The 17,079-nt window shown below is 45.2% G+C and overlaps 1 protein-coding gene across 9 annotated transcripts in view; it reads left to right on the top strand.

Moving 5' to 3' along the window:
- The window catches only part of ATP13A3 (ATPase 13A3), a 430,700-nt gene extending 414,344 nt beyond the window's left edge, over positions 1–16,356 (top strand). For all 9 annotated transcript variants that reach the window (XM_078666249.1, XM_078666244.1, XM_078666250.1 and 6 more), the window contains one exon: positions 14,540–16,356. In XM_078666249.1, coding sequence (XP_078522375.1) covers positions 14,540–14,737 — 198 coding nt within the window. In that variant the 3' untranslated portion in view covers positions 14,738–16,356. The remainder of the gene's footprint in view (positions 1–14,539) is intronic.
- Positions 16,357–17,079: the final 723 nt, after the last annotated feature.

The raw sequence follows: 17,079 nt of genomic DNA, 5'->3' as shown, positions 1-17,079 counted from the left end.
TTTACATATATTTTTCTTTGCCATGCTTTGTGGTTCCCCATTGTATTTTCCTGGTAAAGCTACAATAGCATCAATGGACAGGGATGTTTTTGTTCATTTTCTCTATCTCCATTTGATGGTACCTCTGAGAAAAGTAAAACACTATCTGATGGAGACTTGTGGTCCCAAATTCCTTATTTAAGAATATTTCCCAGGCGTCAGACTGGATCCGGATTTTTTCGGGCAGTCCCTCTGTGCGCCTGTTGGTGGTGTTGATTGGGTTGGCAGCATCTGCTCCAAATGTGACATGCGCTGTGCCTATATAGGTGCCACGCCAGCATGCTGAAATCTGTTTATTTTCATGACATTTCCACACCAGAAGCACAGAGCCACGACAGACTGCTGCTGATGGTCCAGTTTGAAGACACTAGTGACGCTATGCAGAGAAATTAATTTGCACAATGGGGAGGATGAGAAGGTCAGAAAGAAATATGCAACTAAATAGTCTCTTTACCATATAAGGCGTTACCAAAGGCAAGTAACTTGTTCATCTAATAGAGACTTCTAGCTGCAAATTCCTTACCTTAGAAGACATACCTCAGCAATACCTCTGTGGAGGTAGGTCTGCCAACACATTTAAACCAGAAAGTCCTGGGAGACTGAAGAAGCAAAGGGTCTGTCACGACAGAACCGACTGTCCAGGCAGTAGTGCTTGGTAAATGTGTGCAGAAAGGCCCACATTGCAGTCTGGCAAATGTCCAGGACAGGAACTCTGCGAGCAAACAGTGGTGGGAGCCTTGGCTGTGGTGGAATGAGCACGCAAGTCCTCAGGGGGTTTCTTCTTGGCCAGTGCATAGTAGATTTTAATGCAGAGCACAATCCATCCTGAGATGGTCCATTTCTGCACGGCCTTTCCTTTCTTTGCCCCGACGAACCTAATGAAGAGTTGATTAACCACCTTGAGCACTTTGGTACTCTATTGGGGTCCAAGTGGTGGAGTCTCTCATCCTCTTTGCAAGGGTGAGACTGAGCAAAGAAGGTCAGCAGTGTGATGGTCTGGCCTATGTGAATAGGTGCCACCTTTTCAGCAGGAAATAGGCACAAGTTCTCTGAACCAGTTTGGCTGGGAAAGAATGCTGTGTAAGGAGGGTGCACAGAGAGTGCCTGCAGCTTCCTAACACTTCTGGTCGATATCATGGGCACTAGAAAAGCTGTTTCCATGGTCAAAAGGCGTAGAGGGTAATTGTGTATAGGCTCAAAGAACGAGCAAATCTAGAAGGTCAACACTATATTCAATTCCCAATTGGGCATGGTGAAGAGTTTGAGGGAATATATGCTGTCGTATTGTTAGAAAACAAGTCACAACAGCTTAACCAGGGAGGACTGATTTAGCAACTGCAAGAACAGCGATATGGCTGAAGGATACCCTTTAACTGTGCCCAAAACAAAGCCTTGCCAGACTAACGAGAAACCTCACACAAAGGTGCAGATAGGGGATCAACATTTTTGGTGGCACATTAAGCTTCAAATTGGTCTCAACAGCTGGTGTATACAGTCTTGGTTGTTAAAGGATTGGCTGCCAGAATGACATGCAACCTTCTGCTGCTCAATCTCCATGCATGAAGCCAAAGCGTATGTAAATTCGGGTGCAGAGTCCTTCCCTGTTGCTGTGACTGTTGATCGAAAGACAGAGGCTCCAACGTTTGCACTGGCGTAGCTGGGGGGGGGGGTGGGGTTGGTCCGCCCAGGCAGCACTATTTGGGGGTGGGGCGGCGGCACCGGCGGCCTTTATAATTTATTTGGACACTCGCTGACACTACTGTCAGTTACTACAGTAGTGTCCGTGTCCCTAAATAAATTGTAAAGGCCGCCGCCAGTGCCGATCGGCCACCGTGTGAACAGCAAGCCCACTTGTTAAGCGAGTGCGACCTGCGTACCCGTTTGTGGTTCCCGTCCCAGGGCCGTCAATCTTGTAGTGCGCGAAAGCGCTACCAATGACGGCCCTGGTCATAATTGGCCAGCCCTCGCGCTGAAATGTAGCGCAGCAGGGCAGCAGTGACGCATCACGCGCTCTCCTCTCGTGAGCGCGGCCGTCAGCAAAACTATCACTGGAGGCGGGCGGCAAACTCAAATTGCCGCTGCCCGCTGTGATTCACGGCCTGAACCTGCCTGCAGCCAGCCTTACTTGCACCTTTGCAGCCTGGAGGGTAAATGTTTATAATGAGGCAGCCGGCAAACCATAATTGTCACAGTGACAGCGCGCAGTAGCGGCCTAATTGAGCCTGCAGCCACTGCCTTGGTTTGAGTGAAGGTGTGTCAAGCAATTCTTGGAGCGCCAGCGCCACACTCCTCTGGACTCTGCCCAAGTAAGTAACCAACCAGCCTGTTGAGAGTGGGTTAAAAAATCTGGACTAGTGCTCTGAGAAGGTGGAGGGAAAGTATCCCGCCTTAAGAGCAGACCTTGCGCAGTGGGCGGGGTCTGTGGAGGGAGCTGGGAAGGTTCGGCCCTGGGTGAGGGGCAGACGCCTACAGGAGGGGCAGTCAGCGAGGCAGACACCCCCACAGTAAGGGGAAAGTCGGGATACCTGCACAAACAGTGCTTTAAATGAGCAGGTACTGAGTGCCTTGGGGCTTTCTATCACAAGTGAGAGTACCTGCACTTCTCGGCAGAGATGCAGTAGTAATTCGAGATTACCGACACTTCTCAGTAGTCAGTACCATGCAGCTACTCTGAGTCCGCGAGGGCCTATTCTTCTGTATTCCAGTTTCAAGCATTAAGCCCAAGTGCTGTTCAACTGGTTTTTAGTTTAGTGCACTCAATCAGATATAATGTGCGCAGTTGGCTACAGTGCCAATTTTGTATTTACCACCAGCAGATTGATTAAGGGCTGGGGGTCACTCAAATTTACCCGAAGCAGAACTTGAGTCAATATTTCATAGCTGCAGGATCGGACTGGCCTTTAGGCAGGGCCACTGAAATTATGTGGCAGGAGAGGGTCAAATTATGCGGCAAGGTTGAGTAAATTCTGCGGCAAGACAAGGCAAATTGTGAAACTTTATGCGGCACATTTTGTAATAGTATTACTTCTTTAGTTTTTAAAATTGGTAACACTGTCTAGGCATTGGTTGCACCTCATTAGTGCCAGTTTAGTACCCAAATATAGCAATAAGCAACAGGAAGGCTGCCAGTCCTGCTTTGTAAAGGGCCTTTAACTACGCTGCAACATTTTTAGTAGCTTTTGAATCATTTAAGCTAGAAACAAATTTTGTTAAAATCTGCAGATTATGCGGAAGATGATGGACTGTGTGGCAAACACACTAAAATTATGGAAAAGTTGCTGCGGCCGCACAATAGCATAATTCCAGTGGCCCTGCCTATAGGGCAATCTGGCAGTGCCCAATGGTCTGGTCTGATTGGTCAGTGTGTGGGCTGTCTTTTTATGTTTGTGTCCTGTTTTATTGTCTTGTGAGCCGGTTTTTACTTTTGATTTCCCTGACAGTAGCATAAACATGGTCTTCAGAAAGCACAAATAGTTGCAGTCTTCCATATCTTGCAAAACACACAGCGTGTTTTTACAACTTTAAAAGTGTCCCAATTTGCATATATGAGAGACTTTTTCATCTTTCTGATTCACTATTGGGGCAACTTTTTATTTTCAGGCCGGGGTCTATTTTCCTCCCAGTGCAACACTGCAGAGCTGCATTGATAAACAGTGTTAGTGGAAAACAAATTTGAGGCGAATTTCAACCTGCACCGTGTTTTAAAAGAGGACTCCCGAGGTGCAGACTTGCTGTACTTTAGGGCTGTGAATGTTAAATTAGCATTGTCGATTTCATTGAACAATTTTAGTGCCTGCCGCTCCAAGAGCACTGCGAGAAATAACGACTGGTGGAGAGATCTGGGAAGGCAAGCTGAGGGGACGGGAGGGGACGGTGGTAGGGGGTGCAGAACGCGCCTGTGAGTTGAAGTAGCACTAAGAATGGCATAGCAATAAGGCAGTCACGGTTTTGGCAGCAGGGAGGTATCTGGGCAAGTACACAGTTGCAAGATTAAACATTTTCCGGGACAGAACCATGTACAAAGGGGAAAAATTATAAATTTTTGACGTAATGAACACTGCATCAAAGGGAGAGAGGAGCATAGGGGCATATTTTCAAGCCCTTATCGCCCAGGAACGTCTCTTTTTCTGACATTCCTGTGGCGATAAACCCTTCGTCTTCTTTACGAGGTGGCATTAAACCACTGAACTTGGCATAATGCCACCTAGTAAATTAGACCCCATTTCACACTGCATTGTGCAGCACACATAAGAATAGCAAAACACCATGAATCATTTTTAAACAAGTATTTACAATGCAATGGTCTCGGCAATATTATTGGTAGAGCTATTGGTATTGCTCATTATTTTTTTTTTTCTTTTTTGTATCCCTAAATAAATGGCACTGTTATTTCTATTGGCATTAGTTTTTTTTTTGCATATGTGATTCCTATTGCATTAGCAGAGAGAGAGTGAGGTATTGAAATAGAGAGAGAGTGAGGTAGTGAGAGAGAGAGTGAGGTAGATAGAGAGTGAAGTAGTGAGATAGAGAGAGTGAGGTAGTGAAAGAGTGAGGTAGTGAGGGAGAGGGATGTTTGAGGTAGTGAGATATAATCATAGAGTGATGTTGTGATGTAGTGAGATATAGAGAGAGTGAAAGTGAGTTAGTGAGATAGAAAGAGTGAGGTAGTGAGATAGAGAGTGAGTGATGTAGTGAGTTAGAGAGAGTGAAGTTGTGAGGGTGTGAGGTAGAGAGTGAGGTAGTGAAAGAGTGAGGTAGTGATGTTTTGAGAGAGAAAAATTGTGACATAGTGAGGTAGTGAGCCCCACACAAACACCCAGAGAGCCCCACCCACACCCAGAGAGCCCCACCCACACCCAGAGAGCCCCACACACACCCAGAGAGCCCCACACACACCCAGAGAGCCCCACACACACTCATAGAGCCCCACACAGAGAGCCCCCCACACATTTACAATGCAACGGACTCGCCTTTGCAATAGTTAGAGCTATTGGCATTGTAAATGACAATTTTTTTTATTTATGTGTTGGTTTTTAAAACAAATAAATGGCATTGTCATTTACAATGGCAATAGCTGAGCATTGATGTGTGTGTGCTCACACTGCGGGTGAGAGGAAAGTACCAGCGAGAAAAACTGACTGGTGAGAGAAATGTACAGTTCAGCTTTCTGCTTCCCTGTGCACCTTTGTTTCACCTCATTCATTTGACAGCATGGTTGATGGGACTTCAAAGTGGTCATTATGGGCATGTGCAACACTTTTCTTAAAAATTATAACATAGCAACAATGATCCAACAATTCCTGGTCAATGCACAACTTACTTGTGTGTACCATTTTCTCTACATCTTACTCTTCTTTTACTTGTTGGTATTAAGACATGTAAAGAAAGAGTAGACGTTCTTCACCTGGTAGGAAAAGATAGTAGGTCGGGTACACTGACACAATGATTCCCTTTGAAGCTTGTTGCTTGAACCACCATTTTATGGTCTTTTCTCTAACACCTGGCTTTAATGGAAGCTGCTTGAATTAGAATTAGATTTAACACAATCATGTAGTAAAATTGTGATAATTATAAATAAATTAGGGGTAAAGTAAATGTAAAATCGACCATCTCATGCAGGCGATCGTATCAAAGTGCATAAGTAAAAGCAGGCCACAGGGGACAGTTTTGGAGAGGCATGGAAAAGAGTCAGGGAGAGGCAGAGAGCAGGGCAGGGGGAGGCCGAGAAAGCAAGAGGCAGTAAACAGGCAGTGAGAGAGGAAACGAGGGGCGCCTGCGGGGGGGGGGCACAGAGAGTAGAGTGGGAGAGGGCAGTGAAGAGGGTAAGAGTGAGGCATGAGGAGGGAGAGGCATGTTACGGAGGGTGGAAGGCAGCCAGACGGGGAGCAGAGAAACGAGGGCGAGGCACAGAAAAGAGAATAGGGCAAAACAGTGAGAGGGAGAAAGGGGCAAAGTGAGACGGCTACATCGGGAGGGCAATGGAAGGAATGAGGGAAGGGAAGAACAGCAAGGGTGAGAGGACAGTACCAGCGAGAAAAACTGACTGGTGAGAGAAATGTACAGTTCAGCTTTCTGCTTCCCTGTGCACCTTTGTTTCACATCATTCATGTGACAGCATGGTTGATGGGACTTCAAAGTGGTCATTATGGGCATGTGCAACACTTTTCTTAAAAATTATAACATAGCAACCATGACCCACCAATTCCTGGTCAATGCACAACTTACTTGTGTGTACCATTTTCTCTACATCTTACTCTTCTTTTACTTGTTGGTATTAAGACACGTAAAGAAAGAGTAGACGTTCTTCACCTGGTAGGAAAAGACAGTAGGTCGGGTACACTGACGCAATGGTTACCTTTGAAGCCTGTTGCTTGAACCACCATTTTATGGTCTTTTCTCTAACACCTCGCTTTAATGGAATCTGCTTGAATTAGAATTAGATTTAACACAATCATGTAGTAAAATTGTGATAATTATAAATAAATTAGGGGTAAAGTAAATGTAAAATCGACCATCTCATGCAGGCGATCGTATCAAACTGCATAAGTAAAAGCAGGCATAAAAAAATGTCACATCCCTTTGAGCAGACCGACTGCCTTTCTTGCGTAATCACGGAAGAAATAGAAATGTGCTCTAACACACCATGTACATGGCAAACAGCCACTCCTTTGCCCCCGCTAAACATTTGTGACTTGCTTTTCCAGACCAAGGAAGATCCCCTTGGTTACAGTCAACAAAAGCTACCGAAACCAAATCATGAAAACACGCCGACAAATAGTCTAGTGCACGAGCGACAAATTGAAGCACGCTCTGCTAATATTGGAAACCTTATTTACGGGAGACAAAAATAGGGTCACTCCATGCAGTCGTCTAGGAAGAGAGTCTACAAAAGAAGAGCTAAGGAATTTTGCTGTCACGGCCAACCAAATAGCAGTTAAGAGTACATCCAAAGCAGTAGTTTGTTCTGGTGGTAATACGCCCACTGATGAATTACTCCGGGAATGAAATGGTTCATGGTTTTCGACGAAGCACACAGGGCTGAGAGGTGCGCGAGACATGCAGTGTAGTAACAGACCGGGGCAGAAAATAAGAGACAGACCCGTGAGATCAAAAATCATGTGCTTTACCTTCAAACGGAGCCGGCGGCAGCAGTGATCTCTGGGCGCCCAGGAGACAGGAGGGTGGGGGACTGGGTAGAAGAGGCGGCGGCAGGGTCCTGCGGCATAAGACGATCGATCCTCACCTCACCGACGAGAAAAAATGGCGCCCGCCAGCTTCCGAATTTTTCGGATTCGGGGGCGTGGTTTTGCTGTTTTGAGTGACAGACAACGTCACTGTCTAAAGAACAGCAAAACTTACGCCCCCAAATCCAAAAAAGACGGGGCTAAATCGGAGCGACGCATCTCTCCTCCAATGGCTGGCCTCCGTTTAGGAAGCCAGCCAATGGAGGAGAGACAGGGCAGGGAGGCGGGTTCCAAAGCGCTACTAAAGGACATTAAATCTCCGACCCCAGACTGCGCAAGCGCAGCCTTTAGGTCCTCGACCTAAAAATGACAATTTGCAACTTCTTTGTGTGCTGCATAATGAAGTTACAAATCACGATTTGTTTATGTGCAGGAAGGAACACCTTCCTGCACATAAACAGACATTCACACCAATGTAGACACCCTTGCAGTATGGTTCAAGTTTGCCTGCGTTGGCGCTAGGCAGCTAGATTTAGCACCAGTGCCAGGGGAAACACAGTGGTGCACCGCATTGCTGTGAATACGGTGCATCCCTGCATTTTCAGAATGGCGGAGCGAGGCATTAGCAATGTTTGTTTAATGCCACATTTCGGCATGGGAATTTGCCCCATAGTACCATGTACGGAAGATATGGCGCTGCTTCTCTCCACCGCTGCTGGCGCATCTAAGTTACCTTCCTTTCTGGTGCTTTGCAGCTGTTAGAGTTTCTCTTTGCTCAAGTGGGAGTAATTTCTGATATTTATATGTTTACCTCGTCTTCATTGCTTGATTTTGCTTGGGAGAAAGTGTCACTCATAGTCATTGAAATGTCACTCATAATTACACTAAAATTATGAAAATGTCACACATAGCAATCTGAAATCTTGGCAGTTATTAGTCGAGTTTGGGGTTGTGGCAGTGCTGGGCGATTTGCTGCAGACTGCAGCAGAACCAACCCCTTTGGTAGAGACTCTGCCACCACTGTGGCGTACTGGAGCCTGAGGAAGGTAAGAGCTAAACAGTTGTCACGAGGGGAGGAAAGGATCTTTGGTGAGTAGCAGGGTAGTGGGCACAAGTCCTATAAAAAGAAGTGGGGTGGACTAACAAAGTTAGGCAGTCAGCAAGTGACATCATGACACATGCCATCCTTAGTTGCCAAGGTTTCAAATTGCTGTGTGTGACATGTTCATAATTTCAGTGTGGTTATCTGTGACATTTCACCCCACCCCAACTTGTGAGGGCACGTTTCACCCCACCCCAGCAGCACAGCAAGTTTCTGGATTTGCTCCAACATTAAAAAAACGTTTAATCCATTTTTCCTTCATTAACAGAATTTTTCCATCGATTTAACCATCTTGTATGCTTTTCATCCACATGTATGGAATCATGCTCTCTCCCAACTTATATGCTCACGTTGTGCCCATCCAGGCCTCTTTCACGAACACAATGGACTAGCATGATAGTTCATAGCAGTAATCCTTTATTAAAAACCCAGTGCATTTCGGGTTGTACCAGCTCTTCTTCAGGGGTAACTGCAATTATTAAAAATATTTCTGTTACTATATTGGTCTACATTAACTGTTTGTGGACTATATATTTTATCAATTCTATGTCGATTCATCACAAATCTCATAATCATTCCATTAACAAATACATCCCCAAAGGACCCAAGTGATGTCATTCAACCCTTCTCAATCCCCTTGAAATTCCCTTAAATAAACCTCCCTATATATTCCCCCGTAATCACACATACTTTTGAAAGGCTTTTTCTACCCATACTCCGAATCAGGAATCCAGAGGTGGCACCCACCATTCCCACTAGGAGAGAAAGTTTCGTAGAAAGTGGAAACAGGGAGGCCTGTGGGGGAAGGGATTAGAAGAGTAAGGAATGAGAGTGAGGTGCAAAAGGCCATTTGAAGTGTGAAGGTTCATGGGGGTAAGATTGGGAGTGCAGGGAAGGCGAGCGTGGTGTGAAATCTGTCAGTCTGAAATATTTTTCACGCTGATGACGGGAGGACTTAGAGGGAATGGTGGGTGCCACCTCTGGATTCCTGATTCGGAGTATGGGTAGAAAAAGCCTTTCAAAAGTATGTGTGATTGCGGGGGAATATATTGGGAGGTTTATTTAAGGGAATTTCAAGGGGATTGAGAAGGGTTGAATAACATCACTTGGGTCCTTTGGGGATGTATTTGTTAATGGAATGATTGAGATTTGTGATGAATCGACATAGAATTGATAAAAATATATAGTCAAACACAGTTAATGTAGACCAATATAGTAATAGAAATATTTGTAATAATTGCAGTTACCCCTGAAGAAGAGCTGGTACACCTCGAAATGCATTGAGATTTTAATAAAGGATTACTGCTATGAACTATCATGCGAGTCCATTGTGTTCGTGAAAGAGGCCTGGATGGGCACAACGTGAGCATATAAGTTGGGAGAGAACATGATTCCATACATGTGGATGAAAAGCATACAAGATGGTTATAGCGATGGAAAAATTCTGTTAAACAAGGAAAAATGGATTAAACGTTTTTTGAATATTGGAGCAACTCCAGAAACTTGCTGTGGTGTGGTGAAATGTGCCCTCACAAGGTCAGGTGAATTGTCTAATGTGCCACTGGGGCAAGGCACAAGCCCAGCATGCACGCACTCTTTGATGAATTTGACAAAAGGAGATGAACAGCGCAAAAGAGGAGTGCATCCCGTCATTATCTGATGTATGGGTGACATTTGCAACTTTCTTGCGAGCAAAAATCAAGCAATGAAGATGAGGAAACATAAATATCAGAAATTAGACCCATTTGAGCAACGAAAAACTCTTAGAAGATCTAAAACTGCTGCAAACGCCTGCTGCAGCTGACTATAATTAAAATGACAGTTATGGATCTCTAGAAAGCAGGTCACATGGCTCCGCTAAGAATTAACACCAAAAGAGCAAGGGCCTGCGGCTAGGCTGTAGAACCGCTGGAGCGAAGCTGTGCAATAAGAGCCACTGACAATACAAGACAACAGTTTAGTAGATAACACAGATCTTTACTGGACCCCACTAATGTAGAAGGGGTATTGCTGGGTGCACATGAGGCATTCAGAGTTGTACTGGCATGAGCATCACCAGAGCCTGCCTTGATGTCCTGGCATAAATATTTCTAGTGTCGCACAGCGAGTGACAAGTTACACACCAAGTGTAAATACACCAGACGACACTTCAAGCAAAGATTGATTTTTTTTTTTCTGCCCATGGCACATAAGCAGCTTGGTATTCAGTCGGGTATTCAGTCCACCCTGCATTGCTGTTTAAAGCCTGCAGCACAGCAGGTGTCGAAAGACCCCTAAATCCAACACCCCACCTTCAGATCCAGATTCACACAGGTAAGTGCAAAAGTAGTCTGTCTCGAGTGACCGTCACAACGCACGCTGATGAGAGTACCTGTCTGTGAACATGTGGCATTGTGGCTGTTTGGAGAGAGCTTAAATAATAAACCAGGAGAGAAGAATCACTAAACTCCGTGCTGCTCTCTCTGTCCCACTTCGGACCTGGGCCCAGATTATAACAGGGTGTGAGAGGCCCTAACACCAATCTCAATTGCCTTAGGCCTATACCATGAATTCATTATAGTCAGCTGACTCACGGACTCCGGCCACCACAGTGAGCATGTGCGTGATAGCATGATTGCTGGGCAAGCCTCGGGAGAGCCTGTGAGACACCCACAGCGGTCAGAGTCAGGCAGGATGACCAATATGTTTGATAGTATTTTTAAAAAAATCACACCAGTATAATTAAGCAAGTGCAGTGGCCCCGGGGTGCTGTGCGCAGCCCTCTACCACTGCAAGTTCAGATAGTTAACACTTACTTGCACTAGTTAATAGACCAATGTAAAACTAGCATTCCAATGATACACGTGAGAAGCATTTGTGCCCGAAATTTGACAGTGAGGTGAGATTCAAAATTCGAGTCTGAGACTTAAGCTCAGACAATCACACGGCTACGGATGCCAGGGGCGGCAATCTGAGGGATAGCCCCGGGCACCACAAGCTCTAGCTATGCCACTGAACGTTTGGTATGCCCACTGAACGTTTGGTCTGCCCAATCTGGAGCCACAAGGATGACTTGGGTCCAATCGTTCCTGATCTTCTTGAAAACACTGGGCAGGAGTGGAATTGCCGGAAAGACCTACAGGAGTCCTGAGCTCTGCTTGAGGCAAAAAGGGTGTCTGAGCGGGAATCCCCTTGGATACTCCAGCACGCAGAAGTGTTGACATTGCACGTACTCTGTGGTGACTAATAGACCTAACCAAGGTTCTCCCCAATTGCCCCACCTCGGGATGGAGATTCCATTCGTGATCCGCTAGGCGGCATCGGCTGAGGTCGCCCGCCATGGCGTTCAGAGCACCCACCAGATATTGAACCACCAGGAATATGTCCTGATGTTCCAGCCATGTTCAAAGATGCAGGACCTCTTGACACATGATCCCCAACCTGACCCGGTGTTTTTGCAGTACCACATGGTGGTGGTGGTGGTGGTGTCCTTGTACACCTAAACCAGCCTTCCCTTAATTGAAGAAGAAAGGCTTTCAGTGCTAGGCAAATAGCTCTCAACGCCAGCAGGTTGATGTGAAGAAGAGACTTTGCAGGAGACCAGATCTCCACCTCTCCCAGATGGCCTTCCCACCTCAGGAGTGACACATCTGTCACTACAGTTAGCTCTGGGTGGGGAAGGGAGATAGGTCTGACGCTGGCCCAATTGTGGTTCATTAACCACCACAGCAGTTCTTTTGCAGTTCCCTTCGATATCTGGACCAGGTCGGATAGATTCCCCTGATGCTGCGCCCACTGGGACTTCAGGTTCCACTGCAGATCCCACAAATCCCATCGGGCATGTGTTACCAGCAGGAGGCCATAAGGCCCAGCAGCGTCTGAGTCAATGTCACTGAAATCCAGGATAGAGGCTGAAACATCGTAATCATAGCTTAAGTATCAGGGCTCACCGCTCCAGAGGATAGACCTGAAATTGCACTGTGTCCAGAATAGCCCTGATGAAAGGGAGCGTCGGAGAGGTAGTCAGGTATGACTTCGAAATGTTGATTGTGAACCCCAGCAAATGCAGGAGGCCCGCTGTAGCCTTGAAGTGGGAGATGACTGCCTGTGGCGGATCCAGCTTCAATAGCCAGTCTTTGAGGTCAGGAAGACTGGAACCCCCCATTACCTACACAGATATGCTACAACCCCTTCCATTACCTTGGTGAACATCTGAGGGGTGCTGGTGAGACCAAAAGGGAGCACAACGAACTGAAAATTCTTGTGGACTACCGTGAGCCGCAGTTAACACCTGTAGGAAAGTAAAGCGGAGATGTGGAAGTAGGCATCCTGCAAGTCTAGCAGTATCATCTAGTCTTCAGGATCCAGGGCAGACAGAACCTGAGCCTAAGTGAGTGTCTTGAATTTCTCCTTGTTCAGGAAGAAGTTGAGAGGGTGCAGGCCTAAAGAAGGCAGATGCCTCCATCCTTATTGGTTACCAGAAAGTAACAAGAGTAACAACTGTGACCTATTTGTGATGCTAGCACCCTCTCAATAACTCCTTTATCCAAAAGAGCCTGCACATCCTGACGAAGCAGCGATAGGTAGTATGGGCGGTGAAGTTTCTAATAAAGGGATAAAGTAGTCCTGCCCAACAATTTGAAGTGCCCCCTTGTTTGATGTTATAGTCTGCCAGTGGGGCATTCGATGTTGAACCCTGCTGTCATCTGGTTGCCTGTGATGGTAAGAGGACAAACAGGGCAAACTAAAGGGGTTTTGAGACTCTGGCTCTCAGGCATGGCAGATTGGGTAGACCTCTGGCTTGTGGGAGCCATGTTCACTGCCACAAAAGGACTGGGAAGCTTGTGGCTAGGCGGGAATGGATTCCGCTGGTAGACCTTAGTATTGCCTCAGAGGGGCCAAAAGGCAGTGTGGGGTTGATGTGGGGCCATGGAGTGACACAGCAACCGGGCAGGGGCCCAGTGGTCCTTAAAGCACACCAGCAGGGAATTTATGACCAAAGAGACGGATGCCATTGAAGGGCATGTCCATGAGGAACCCCTGGGCATCCTCCAAAAAGCCAGTAGATCTCAGCTAGACTTGGTGTCTGAGTGCCATTGTCGACACAATTTACCTACCTTGCGTGTCAGTCATATCCAGTCCACAGTGAACGTTGAACTTAGCTGGGTCCCTGCCAGTAGCAATCGCCTGGGTCAGTATGGCTCGATCCTCTTCCGATACCAAGGGCAGCATTTGCGCAACCGAATCACAGATTGTGGGGATCTGTTGGCCCAAGCGGTATGCCGAGAACATCCTCTTGTCAGAGCTATCTAGCCTCATGAATTCCCTATCTGGTGGTGTGGTAGGGAACTCTCCAAGGTTAACTTTAGACAGCCAGACTATCCATGGTGGACTGCTGGGTGAGGGAAGCTGATTCCCCAGGTGAGAGGCAATGGCGGCGGACAATGTCCTGTGCACTGTAGCCCCTGTGCAGGGCTTTGCCCATGCCCCAAGCAGGACATCTATGAGGGTTTCATTAAAAGGGAGGTTAGGTTCTGTTGGGGGTGACTCCCGGCTAAACCACCTCTGTCAAGACATTCCTCTTGACTGCCATTGAGGGAAACGTAAGTTCCAGGACCTTAGCTGCCATCCTCACCACCAAGGCAAAGGAAGCCCCTTCCTCTGCAGCCCCACTAGGAGGAGAGACTAAGCCCGTGTCTGGGGAGGTTTCCAGGCCACTGGCATCTGCCATTTCCTTATACCAGTAGTCCTTGGGCTCTTCTAAGGTGTTCTGGTAGCCATAAGAATCCTTCCCAATCTTACTCCTTATAGGACCTGTCGAGAAAAGAATGCCGTGACTCTGAATCGGAAGGTTGAGTTGTGGCTGGTACCGGAGTAGACATCCGTATCAGAGTCTGATATGATGATGGCGTCAGTGCTGCTGGGAATAGGTCTCTGGAACTGGCTTCAGAGTGGGTCCCGGTCTTGCAGCCTGAGCCGGTCACGATCCAGGGTGCACTACGCGTGTCACATCTGGCACGGACGTTGATGTCAAAGTGGAGGTAATGCTCAAAATGTTTTAGACCCATTCTGGCGCCTGGGAAATATTCTACGGTAAGGAACCTACGTCTAGATTGTCTCTACCAGATAAGGTGCTTCCGAAGTAAGTAACTTGTTCATGCTTTCCTAAAATGTTATACAAGTCTCTTCTTTTCACTGTTAATGTCCTTAAACTGTTAATTTCTTTTTTCACTAGGAATGTGTTGACCGCTGGACAGGCCCCTTTTTTTCATGGTTGTGCAGCTGTAAAAAGAAGACCCCAAAAGCCAAATACATGCACTTGGCCCAAGAACTGCGGGTGGATCCAGAATGGCCACCCAAACCTAGAACTACTACAGAAGCAAAGACTCACCCTCAGGAAAACAGCTCCTTTCAAATAGTCACTGTTACGTAGCAGTGGATCACAGTTGCTCCTATTTACTGAAGTGCAAGAAGAAAAGTAAACTGATAAAATTTGTAAACTAAACTATTTTTAAATCTTTATACATACATTTTTTTTAAATGTACAGTTTTTAAATTCATGTCCAATGGTAAACTTCGATTTTAAAGTGTTAAATCAATTAACCTGAACTATAAAACAGACGAATGGGTGTACTTGAAGCTAAACATGCCTAATCAAAACTCATTGTTTTGACACCTGCTCTGCACTGTTTGAAGGTTTACTTGGTGTAAGGTGCATCAGTAAATCACAGCAGGATTTTCTTGCCAGCATTTAATGTTGTAGCTCAAGCTTTGATGAACCAATATTTCTCCAAAGATGGAGCCAAGGAAAGGAGCTTTTTGCTGTATTAGTCACTGTGCAAATGATTGGTGGTTATACTGGTCACTCTTATCCTTCACAGTTAGTTGGTTTTAAAAGAACTGATCTCCCACGGAGACGATTGATTACGCATAATACCCATTTTTATTTATATATTTACAAACGCACATAGCCAGAAGCTTGTAATGAATACTATTGTTCACATTCCCCTTTATCATTGAAAACATTTCAGATCTACATCTCCCATTGTTTTTTAATAAGTCCTTGAGGGAATATTTAAATTACATTCTTACATTACAGGGATGACTTAGTCGTTTCAATTACTTATTTATGCCTACTACCCCTCCTGGAGTATAGGCCGTCAACCAAGACTCTCCAACCACCTCTGTCCTGGGCTTTTCTTTAAGTCTGACTCCAGGTGTAACCCATCTCCTTGCAGTCAGCCTCAAGGCCTCGGCGCATGGTGTTTTTTTGCCTTCCTCTTTTTTCCCTTGAAGGTTCCAGGTCCGGACTTGCCTGGTGGTGTTTGATGCTGTCTTGCGGAGGGTGTGACCAATCCAGCATCTCTCGTTTCAATACCTGATGCAAATTGATTAAAAAAGTCCCTCTTGGAAAAAGCCCATGATCCTTTCTACACATAGTACTGATGACTGTAGCTCTTTGTTGTTCGATTCAAATACTATTCTTGAACTTAAACATAATAATCTTAATTGGCTGACAGTCAAATTAAATATTGCAGTGGGGAAAGGTCTGTAAAATGATCAATGAATATTGCTCTAATTCACATATCGTTTGGCCTATCATTAATGAGTTCTATGGTTAATCTCATACCATCAAAGCCTATATATTTATGTATTTGTGTATATCGCACTTAATACTATAGTGACTTGTTTGTAAATTAATTAAGCTTAGAACATAAAGAAGGAACCATCTAATTCAAGAAATAACTGCAGCGTGTTCTTACCATAGAAAACTGAGTAGGCGTTAAAATGCCTTCATTGATTTATTCTTGTGAATTAATGGAATTGGTTATTGGTACCAAGTAATTTAGTGAAACACATTGATGCTTAAATCGGAAGTCTCCTCCTATAAAATGCAGCACCTAACTTGTTAACCCCATAAACGTGCTTCCTGAATAGAACCTTTTCTTTTATTTTTTTTGTTTGGTCTGAGAACAGGAAGCTACAAGAGGACTTAATGGCAATTCCCAGCTGTGGGTTGCCCCAATATTAAAGATGAACTTCTCTGCTAAATGAAAAGTGTGATTCCTTGGCAAGTTGAGGCTTCATTTTCATTGTTTGGATGAATTGATGATGTGACAAATACAAAAACATGTGTTACTTAACATAGTTCCATAAAAGATCTTTCTTTAGCTAATACGAAAGATCAACATTGGTCCTCTAAAAATAATGTGATTGAATGTAAAGTGTTGTCTGGTTGGGAAAGGCCCAACAATCTTTGGAACTATGGCTGAATGTGTAAATTTGAAAAGGAAGAATGTTGTAATACAACTCACTGCAATAACTAACCCCATAATCAAGAGACCATAACCACAAGTTTATCGATTGCAGTTGGTTAACTGTGGTAAAAGGTCTCTTAACAATTTCGCAAAATCAAAAGTTTGAAACTTAGCCTATTATTGTCCAAACCCTTCCCCTCTGTACCGTCACCAAATCATAACACTAACCGAAGCCCCTGACCCTTACCATAAACTATATGCCTGACCTTAAATCTTTCCTTATACTATTTCTCTCTCTCTTCAAGCATACCTTTCACCCTCTCCATGTCCTTAATTTGACCCAAACCTCTTTTTAATTTGTTACATTGCTCCTTTAAAAAAAATTGCATTTGAAATGCTCTAAATGCTTTCTTTATTTTTCATTATTACCTTTTCATGAGGGCATTTATTAATTTTGGAATCATTTTTATTTTATTTATAATGTTTTCCTCATGTTTGCTTAATGCAGGTTGAACAA

The sequence above is a fragment of the Lissotriton helveticus genome, chromosome 11, assembly GCF_964261635.1.
Source record: "Lissotriton helveticus chromosome 11, aLisHel1.1, whole genome shotgun sequence".
NCBI classification, from domain to species: Eukaryota; Metazoa; Chordata; class Amphibia; order Caudata; family Salamandridae; genus Lissotriton; species Lissotriton helveticus.
The sequence above is the reverse complement of the archived record's forward strand: the minus strand, read 5'-3'. Positions and strand labels throughout refer to the sequence as shown.